Below are 10,105 nucleotides of genomic sequence, written 5' to 3' on the forward strand. Positions count from 1 at the left end.
CTTTTCCTCATACTTATTCAAACGCATGTCTTCTTCATACAATCTCATGAAAATCTCATGAAGAACAGCCATCAGCAAGAGCTGAGCATTTTGGGCAGCAACAGAGAAGCAGGACCTAGAAAACAGCTGTCTCTGCAATTTTAGGCAGTGCTTCTACATAATTATACACAGCCTTAACATTTAAGCAAGACTGGTCCTCAAGGAATCAGTCGTCACTGACTTCTTAGTCCTTAACAGTGTTGTTACAGAATTTCCAGGTGCCATTTTATCTGCCTAATAGCTGAATGTGATTCAACCCAGATTTTCCACAAAGGGTGGGCTTACCCATAAAAAGACAAGTAAAGAAATTATCTGACTTCCAGAAGTGCTTAGCAGTTTCAGTAGACTTCAGGTGGATGACCAAGTAAAGGGACATTGTTTCTTTAGCATTTAAATAGACAAAATCTGGGTTTAGCTGATTTCGGACATCCATTTTGCTGACTTTATACAAATGGTCTCTGACGGATTTGACCTGTTCAAAAGTTATCACAAGAAAAATCATCTCTGCTTTTCTATCCAGTGCTGAAAAACAGAAATAAACACCATCAAACAGTAATACTGGCAGAGCAAGCCCTAAATAGTTTAGTAGAAAGAATGGAAAAAAACATAAGGATTTGAGCAGTAGTCATTTTAAAAAAATGTTTAAGAGTAAATGTCTAACCCTGCTTAAACATTTAGTGCCTTGTATTCTCACTGAATCCAGCACTAATGTTTTAAGGTAATTTCAGGAGAAAGAATATCTCCTACAGGGTATGCATCAGTTTGGTTCTCAAGAGCCATTGATCCTGTTGCTGTTTAAACCTGAAGCAATATTGTTCAACAAAGAACAACAGCCAGACTGATCATACCAGAACAAGGACTGGAAGTCCACAGCTTTAACTCACTGGAGTTCTTCAGGTAGTTACATAGAGGGAACCTGGATCATTTGTGAACACAGTAAATCTCTTAGTGAAAAATAATAAAACCAAGTAACTTCTTAATCTGGGGCCTGGATAAGTAGGCAATCAATAGCACTTGTTTGGCATGACGTGAGAAGTAGAGTACACAGAGCAGCCCATTCGGAGAGGTGTTTGTTACACTCATAACAAGAGCATGACCACAAAGTTCCTCTATATTCAATGAACTAAAGGCAAGAAAGCAGTAACTGCTACATTCCTTTACAACAATAAATACTTCGTTAAACAAATCCAGTAACGTTAAATGAATCACAGTAAGAACAAAGTGAGAAGGAAATGTTTTCTAACAATACCAGAATGCTTTCTCAAAAATCAGTATCAGATGTATACCAGAGAAGAATGAGCTCGAATGCAGCCCTATTCCAGGCAGGTTATTTTTAGCTTGGGACAATCAGTACAAATTACTTGTTTTAATTAGTCTTACTATATTTACAAACCATCTGTGTTTGAAAAACTCCTGGAAATCAAATTTGTTTGGGAACACCGCCACCTTCTGGCCTATGTGAGAAATTGGCATCACCGGCTTATTTCCACTGTGACGAAAGTTGTAATTCATCAAAACACCAGTATGAGTTTTCCTACCTCATTTCTTTGCTTATGTCACCCCCCTTCTCTTTCAGTCCCTTCTCATCCCTCCTCACTTTTGAACTTTTCACAAGTTGTTCCACCTACTACTTGTTTCTCGTTCGGCTTAGTGGTTGATTTTTCCCTTCAGTTCTGTGTCAAAAAAGTACCATGATGATTTCTTCCATATTAGGGAGGAGTTCTTTATAAATGTCTGTAAGGACATTTCAATCCTTCTTCAGTTTGTTTCACTAGCATGACAACTGCTAGATTACCGATGTGCTGTAAGCTTGCAGCTGTACTGTTGGAAAGTACCTCATTAACTCCTTATGCTGCCTCACCTGTTGGTGCTGAGGTACTACTTATTGTAAGGGTTTTATACATGCAAGAAATTGACATGAACAGGCAGCATAGCATGACACAATGTAAATCATATTTTGGATCTGGATTTTGCATAAAAAAAACTCCAGGGATTGTTGGGACACCCACAACTCACAAAACAGTAGCCTTAGAAAAAATGGCCACATTCTGTATCTACTTCTGTATCTACTGGTGAAACACAGAACTTTAAGGATGTACAAGTTTCACCTTTTTTGTATCAAATCCTAACAAAATCAAACCAAATGATGCTGGGAATTCTGCTTTGCTACTTACAAATAATTCCAAACAGAACAGGATGCACAAGCTAACATGGCAGCTCATCAAGTATACTTTATGCAATTGGAAGTAAGGTTATTTTCCCTTCATCCATCTGTAAAGAAACATACTGACCCAAGTTAGGGCACCGTTGTTCCAGCTGACATGGTTACTGATTCCAGTTCTCACTTCTACCCTTCTGCCAGCATTAATACTCATACAAACAAAAGTACCGTGTGGGACATAGCTGTTCTGAGCTTCAGAGTGTGTTTCAGTTTAGGTTTGAATGGCAGACTGTAAACTGAAGGAACTCTGGAGCATATACAATACCCCATTTAGACAGTTTAGCTAAAACTGCCACCAAAGATAAAACTACAAGTAGTATGTATTAAGAACTTCAGATGGCCCTCACAGAGACAGCTGTGCAAGTCCACTATCGTGTGGCAGCTTTCTTTTACAAAGTAAAGTGAATCTTTAATAAAAACTCTCATTTTCTATAAGGCATTGCTATTTAGTGAACAGCCATCTGAAACTCTTTAAGCATGAGCAATAAGCCAATATTGCTTGTGCAACTACTGCAGATTCTGGGTTTATGAAGGACTGGGGAAATCACACGCACAGCTATAAGCAAATTGCACAGTCTTTTTATACTGTTATGAAAAGCCCTGACTGGTAGGTAGCATGGCACACTATGCACATTCAGACCAGCCAGTATCCCTGGTTTGTCCATCTGCAGTTGTGAGAACCATTGATGGTACAAAGGAAACACAGCACTGACTGGCACTTATATCTGTTAGCTTGTAATAAATATTTACACAAAACTTAAGAAAATATGTGGCTCTTTATTGTTCTTTACATATCAACTGTTCCGCTTATTGGAAGGTCTCATATTCAGAAGCTCAAATTATCTTAGGTGGAGTTATTTTAGAAAACAGAATTGTTCTTCATGGCAGTATTTACAGTACCTACAGCAGAGGAGGCCAACCTGTGATTTAGTATTATTCTCCAGCATCAGCAGCTGAGTCCATATGTATGAGAAAAGATTTTTTTGTGTAGATATTCTGCCATTTTTCTGCAATTTTGCAGACTCTCTATCTCAAAAAATGGAATCTGGAAACAAAAAAAAAAAGAAAGATTGCTGGAAATATATTTAATAAACAACTGGATAAGACCGATGTTCGTTGAACAGATGTAAAATCACCCATCAAAGATTTATCTTTTTAAAAATTAAACATTTAAGCCCAATAATATTACTGGTCTTTAAATCACCTGAATAAAGATTACTGAAAAATAAAGAGTGATATCTGCTAGAGTGTAAGTTAAATATAATGGATAACTGATTATAAATGGAACAGAAAACCTCAAAAATCTAAAAGTAACTGTTTTGGTCCAAAGTATGTTTAAAAAACCTCCTATTAATTCAACAGGCAAAATAAAGGATATACTGTATTGTGAAAATATTATTTACAATACAAGCAGTTTGGGTTTTTTTTAACGCTTTTTAAACTCTGAATTCAGACCTTTCTAAAAATTTATTTAATTAAAAATTCCAATTATACTGAACTCTTAAGATAACATTTTCCTTTAAGTAAAGACTTGGACCTTAATCAGTTAGAATACACTAATTGATCCGAGGAAGAAAAAGGAATTTCTGTAACATGCTCCAAAAGGCAAATCTAGGCAGAGAGAAAACAATACAGAAAGGACAATACTGTATCTGCCTTGGCAAGTAATTGCAACTACAGTTTTAAGCATTATAATAATTTTTCACTTGTTTTGTTAGCCAGAGCAAAAGCAAACCACTGTCTTTGGACTTTACCTGCACAACTTCATAACCAAGTAACTGAAGATGTCTCTGTTTGATGGCTTCTTCTCCCAACAGATTGTGGCTATTAATGCAAAATCTATTTTGACCATCAACACACAGGGCAACTCTACAATCAAGCACAAGAGTAGTATCAAAAAAAACCCTAAACAAAACAAAACTCAAAACCAAACCAACCAACCCAAACAAACAAACAAAAAAAACCCAACTTGGTTATTTTAATAACCACAACTACTGTAGTTCCTAAGAACCAGGAGACAATGCCTCTACTCTTACTCCCTAACATCACTAGAATTAGATGCTGTAGGATGGGAGTTACCTAGTTCAGGATGATTAAAATCACTCGAACAGTGGGAGAGGTAAAACCTGACAGCTTAGTGAAACTGATCTGAAAAGCTTGTTTATATGCTCTGAACAAAAATAAGTATTGGTAAACTGTTTTGAATTCTTCTAGAAGAAAAAGCAAACAGACTACTTGTCTCAGCTTGAAAACATTTCAGCAGTCACATTTATTCAACTTCTTAATGTACCTGTTAAATCTGTTGGGAGTTCAAGTTACGTTTAAGATAAATCTGTTCAAGTTAAACCTGTATGGATAGATGGCAGCATCACGGATTATATTTTTTCTTCTTGGTGATAAAAATCACATCAACTTAAATCAAAATTTGTATATCCACTGTAAAAAAGTTGCTTAAATTTTATTAAGTATATTGTATATTTACACATGAAAGCTGTAATTTAAAAAGGAAAAAATCAAAGCCCATTCTTAAACATGGGATTTTGGAAAGAACCTATATTAGTCTGTAAGTCTTGGGAAGGTTAAGCTGAAGAAAGCATAAGCTTTCCAAAGACTTTTTCTTAATCCATGTAACTGCTGTTGCAGGTATGACACAGGCAGGTTGCTTAACTTTGTATCTGAGGTTTCTCAAAATAATCCTTGTTTAAAGCATTTTTTAAACACTTGTGCGTTTTTCCAATTAAAAACAGCATCTGTGGCAATTATCTTCATTACACAGGATTCCTTACAGAAGTAAATTTGTGAACTGGCTTAAAATGTGTTAAATCTATGCATACATGTTCAATTAGAATTAATTTGGTTTTAACTTGAAAATTAATTACAGAACATCAAAATACATTACTATTTGGGATCACTTTGATACTGAGTATCACTGGGTAAAGAGACTGTCTGACACCCTAAAGTCAGGAGATAAAACAGTGACAAAAAAAGTACAGATCATTAATTTTGCCAATTTTGTCCTTTTGTCAGTGGTTTCAATGTGAAACCTGAACTTTGTTAGAGGTCAATGGCAAAACTCCAATTAGCTTAAATTTTGCCAGGGTTTTAACCTGGATGCTCTTTGTTAGTGTTAACTAACATTTTACCAGTGCTTTATTTGCTTCTCTTACCGTTTGTGTACTTCTTCACATTGGACAGCAGGCAATACAAAACCTTCTTCATCTAATTTAATCTCAATATCTAGTATGAATGAAAAGAGAAGTAACATTAAAACTTCATATAACAAACTTTACTGTCAGAAAATAACTGAGCCTAAAGTTTAGACAATGTAAGCACAAATTTTATCATAAATCTAAAGAAATTATACTTACCAAGTGTATAGAAATATGGTGTTGATACCTCTGATGAAAAATACATTCTTTTTTTCAGTAAATAAAGTAAACCAGCCTTCACCCTTTTGAGGAGGTGAACATCCATAGAACTGTCAGATGTGAGAAAGGCCTTTACTTGATACTTTGGAAGGAGTTTGGGACCCTACATAATGAGAGAAAACCAAATCAAGCAAAATAAATGAGGAGATAACATTTTTTGTAATTACCTCATATTAATGTAGCAAAATGTATTCTGTATATTTCAAAGCCACGTCTAGTGAGAAAGACTTACAGTCCAAGGCATGATCTGCTGGAAACTTAAAACAAGCAACAGAACAACTCAGAACAACCACCAGCACATCCTCAACAGGCTTCCGTGCTAACACACTGAACATATCACTTATGAGAAATGCACAGCTCTTTCTCTGCAGTCAGGTTAACATCTAAGTGCCTGATCCCTTCTGTGTTCCAAGACTTCCCAAGCCAAACATAAAATAAAAAAATAAAAAATAAAAAAATATTTGTTGGAAAAATACTTGAAATACACAAAAAGGTACTTTAACTAAACTAGTCAGTTCTGTCAAACACACAAATATTGATACAAATATATCAAGTCAATCAAACAGGTAGAAATGCTTCATATTTTCATCAAAGAAAAAAAAAAACCCAACTGCTTCATCCAATTCCTATGTTTTTTATGCAGAAGACTGTCTTCAGCTCATTATCAAATTAATTTGTTAACATCTGCTCTGGTTTCGTATGTATCATTACCTCATAAAATGGGCACTCCAGGGTAACAGTCAGAAAAAGCTGGGTTAGCTGGGTGGTAACAGTTCTGTCCAAACCAGGTGGCTGAGCTGAAAGAACAATATTGAGGCTTTCAGGTGTACCTTCAACAAAGTATTTTTACACAAAATCGTATGGGGGCTGTTCTAGAAGCTTACTAGACTAGGCAAAAAATACAATTAGGTGAAGGCAGCCGTTGCAGACAAGACAGTCTTGGAAGCACCAGGTGAGCAGACTCTGAGATCTCCTAAGCAAGATGGGATAAATCAGGGGAGAGATTTTTAAATGTCATGATGTTTTCCTCTGTATCTTAAGACACAGGGCCAAGGACAGGACTGTAGTGCTTGTTCAGAGGTAGAAAGGAAAGGAGCTCAGGGCATGGTACAAAGATGGGCACACGAAGCCTCCACCAGGGGAGTGCAGTTGATGACAGGATGCCAGTGGAAAAAAGCATCACATCACCATATCAGATTCTAGATTAAAATCAGGAATTTAAATTAAATTAATCTAAATTAAAATCAGGAAGAAGCACCAATTTTATGCCTGTTAAAACATATGTGAGCCTTAGAATTCAATTTACAATTTTACCCAGATAATAAAAAAAATACCAGCCAATCCTTAACTGCTCACATTTATGATGCTGTTATGTTTTACTGGTTCAGATCTCACTTCAGGTTTAATTAAGCCAACAATTATGCTCTGCAAATCAATTTTTTCAGCTTTATCCATTTATCCCTTTCATATATCACAAGGTGACTGCAATAACAATACAAAAGAGAAATACACCAAGTTGAAGCAAGAATGTAACTTCTTATTCTGAAAGAACAGAGGTGGAGATGACAACAGAAGTCCATACTTGGTTCTACCTTACCTCACAAGGAAACAATGTTCTCTGGACTCCCGATCACTACTCTCCATTCACTTCAACCAGGTCATTGTTGATTTGACAGATGGCAGTGGTAAGAAATGTGTGCTTGACAAGGAACACACCATGCAGCAGTAAGAAATACAGAACATGGCAAGAGAAACACTACTTCTTACCTTGAAGCTGTTGCAGAAAATAGGGACTAAATATTTTTGGCAGAAAATTTACTGGATAACGTTGAATAAGGACACACGAGTGCAGTAAGTTCAGTAAGGTGTGAGGCTGAAAGTGACGAAGGCGAGCATGCAGTATGGTTTCAAGCTTCCTGAACAAGGAAGAAGCATTTGGAGGCAGATAGTTTAATGTCCCAAATGGCGTAATACACTCAGCAATCTGTTCAGTGGTAAATCTGTCAGCATCAGAAATGAAATCTTCTGCTACTGCATCGAAAATGGGCTTAGAAAGGATCCTCTTTTGGGAGCAATACTTCATGACTTTGCTGACTGTTTGAGGCTTCATGTTAATGATGGACTCGGGAACATATGCTTCCAGTGCCACTGTAAAAGTTTGTTCACGATGTCCAAAGTACAGGAAAGCCTCCAGTACATGTACCAGTTCATCACCTGTGAAATACGGAATATGCTTCACAGAATGTCTACATAGTGCTGTGACTAAGGGAACTGCTCGAGTCTGATGAAGGACCACCAGTGAATTCAGTATAATGCTTGTGAACTTTGGGCTTAGCTGGGAAACTATGGTTAAAGTGACACTGTTCAGCCTGTTTAGCAAGTCTTGGTATTGTTTCCCTTCCCCAACAATCCCCTGCAGCATCTTATAAACCATCACTATTTCCAGAGGAGTCCACATCTCCATGTCTTTTTCTTGCATGTGGTTCACAATTTGTTCCAGTGTCGCAGAACTTGGGCCTTCCAACTCAAGCAAACTCTCCCCAAGAGCACAGAGATTTTTAACAGTCAACTGCCCTTTGCCAAGCCGTTCCTCAGCCTCTGAAAGCAAGCTTACCATGAGCATGCTCCGTGGATCTATACGCAGTTTTATCAAAGCTTGAAATGCATTCAGCAGCCCAGTGTTCGACAGTTTTGAGGACTCACATTCAAACTGGAAGCATAATGCCCTAAAAACTTCATTCTCTAACACTCCTTCAGGGTTTTTCAGACCACTGTCATCCATCTCAACTTCAGAAATCCTCTGCAGGGCTCCTGATGCCATAGTATCAGTCATGATTTCCACAGAGCTGAGAAAATCAAAAATCTCTTTTGATGTACAAAGGCAGTTCAAATTTTGGAGAAAGTGCTGTTCATCCACCCACACTTTATTAGGTTTAGTACTGCTCCCAGTATCTCCACAAAGGTGCACAGTTTCATTAACAGAAAGAGACTGTATCCGCAGTTTTACATGGTTTTTTCTACAAAACATATACTGAGATTTATCTTTGAAGCATAGCATCCTCATGGCTACAGAGCTATAGCTTTGGGGCTTTCGCTGCCCACTGATAAAGCTCAACCTTTTGCTTAGGGTCATCAAAATGGACTTCCTTGCTGGTGCGCTGGATGAATAAAACTGGAAACTTTTTTGGCTAATCAAAGCCATAGTGTATCAAGTGGGGTCTCAAAAGATACCTAGACGAAGAAAAATACAGTTTGGAAAACAGCACCAATGTCATTATAAAATATAGCAAAAAAAACCAAACCCCACCACCCAACGTTTCGTGGCTGGACTCATCTGGCAAGATCCCTCTCCCACGACCACGTGCACAAGGCAATGCAAAGAAGATGACAGTACCGGGAGTGAGACCTGAGTGACAGGCTGCAGGGCATCTCTGCCCCGTGTCTCCTAAGTTAGGACACCACCGACCGCGTCCGACACAATCGGCTACCCAGGAACTGAACAGCGCCAAAACCGATCTTTTTACCCTCGGATCCCGGGCAGCGGAGGGGCACACGGCCGGTACCCACGACGGGAGCGGGCCCACGGGGGCTCGCAGCCGGAAGGCGGTATCTGAACGTGTCAGACACAACCGCTCCGTCCCAACCCTCCCCCGCCGACAGGGTCGAGGTGCATCCCTCCCAACCCAGCGCCTACTGCTGCCGGGTGAGGTCGGGGCCGGGGCGTCGCTCTCTATCTGCTCTCCTCCCCCAACTCCACAGCAGAGGGCATCCGGCAGTGCCGGTGGCCGAGCCGCGGGAGAGCGGTGTTCCTCACCTCCGCCGCCATGACGGGAAGTGCCGGGGCTGCCGGGAGCTTCCGGCGCTCTCCCGGCGGCTACCTCCGGGCGCCGGCAGCAGCCGCTTTCTCCCGGGGGTCCCTGACCGCCCGGCATTACGCCGGTCCGCCGCATTCGCTTCCTCGCTGCCGCTGGAGGTCTGGCGTGGCGCGACGGCTCCGGAGTCGGATTTGTGCCTGTGTACCTGTGGTACAAATACTCCCGTTCCCCGTGGGTTGTCGGGTGCGCGCTCTGGGGGCCGCCGGGGCCGGGTGGGAGGCAGACGAGGTGCACCGTCACACTTGGCCCGCCCCAAGAGGGATGGAGGCACCGGCTCGCTGGGGAGGCTGTAGCTGCTGCTGCTGCCGCCGGCGGTGTGTAGCTGGCTTTAACTCACGGAAATCGCTGTCCTTCAGAGACAGCTTTTCGCCTGCGTAGGGGGTTGGTACAGCCAAATTTTTCTGGGTGGAAGGTCAGCCCTGGGTCGCGGAGGGTGTCACATGCGGGTTACGTTGAAGGTTTTGTGGGCTTTTGTGTTTGTCTTGGTTGTACAGTGAAGGTGATTCTGAGCAAGTCGCTAACTTAATAAAATGATAAGGGAA

The 10,105-nt window shown here is 40.0% G+C and overlaps 1 protein-coding gene across 1 annotated transcript; it reads right to left on the bottom strand.

Moving 5' to 3' along the window:
- Positions 1-3,017: 3,017 nt before the first annotated feature.
- On the bottom strand, positions 3,018-9,600 carry FASTKD3 (FAST kinase domains 3). Its single transcript, XM_061369666.1, has 7 exons — positions 9,503-9,600; positions 7,456-8,919; positions 6,400-6,485; positions 5,629-5,791; positions 5,428-5,497; positions 4,015-4,129; positions 3,018-3,305 (listed from the first exon to the last, which is right to left on the bottom strand). Exons 2-7 carry the CDS (start codon positions 8,888-8,890, stop codon positions 3,207-3,209), a joined length of 1,968 nt encoding a protein of 655 aa, XP_061225650.1. The 5' UTR covers positions 8,891-8,919; positions 9,503-9,600; the 3' UTR covers positions 3,018-3,206.
- Positions 9,601-10,105: the final 505 nt, after the last annotated feature.

The sequence above is a fragment of the Neopsephotus bourkii genome, unplaced genomic scaffold, assembly GCF_033783945.1.
Source record: "Neopsephotus bourkii isolate Nb327-2 ecotype Australia unplaced genomic scaffold, CSIRO-AGI_Nbou_v1 NB_1508, whole genome shotgun sequence".
Classification (NCBI taxonomy): Eukaryota; Metazoa; Chordata; class Aves; order Psittaciformes; family Psittacidae; genus Neopsephotus; species Neopsephotus bourkii.

Bases quoted from the DNA above. Each gene is read 5' to 3' on its own strand.
- FASTKD3 (XM_061369666.1), bottom strand. From the start codon at position 8,890: ATGGCTTTGATTAGCCAAAAAAGTTTCCAGTTTTATTCATCCAGCGCA. The intron at 5,498-5,628 runs GTAAGTATAATT...CATTCATACTAG, and splicing joins ACCATATTTCTATACACTTG to ATATTGAGATTAAATTAGAT. The intron at 3,306-4,014 runs GTAAAGTCCAAA...TTTTGTTTCCAG, and splicing joins TTGGTTATGAAGTTGTGCAG to ATTCCATTTTTTGAGATAGA.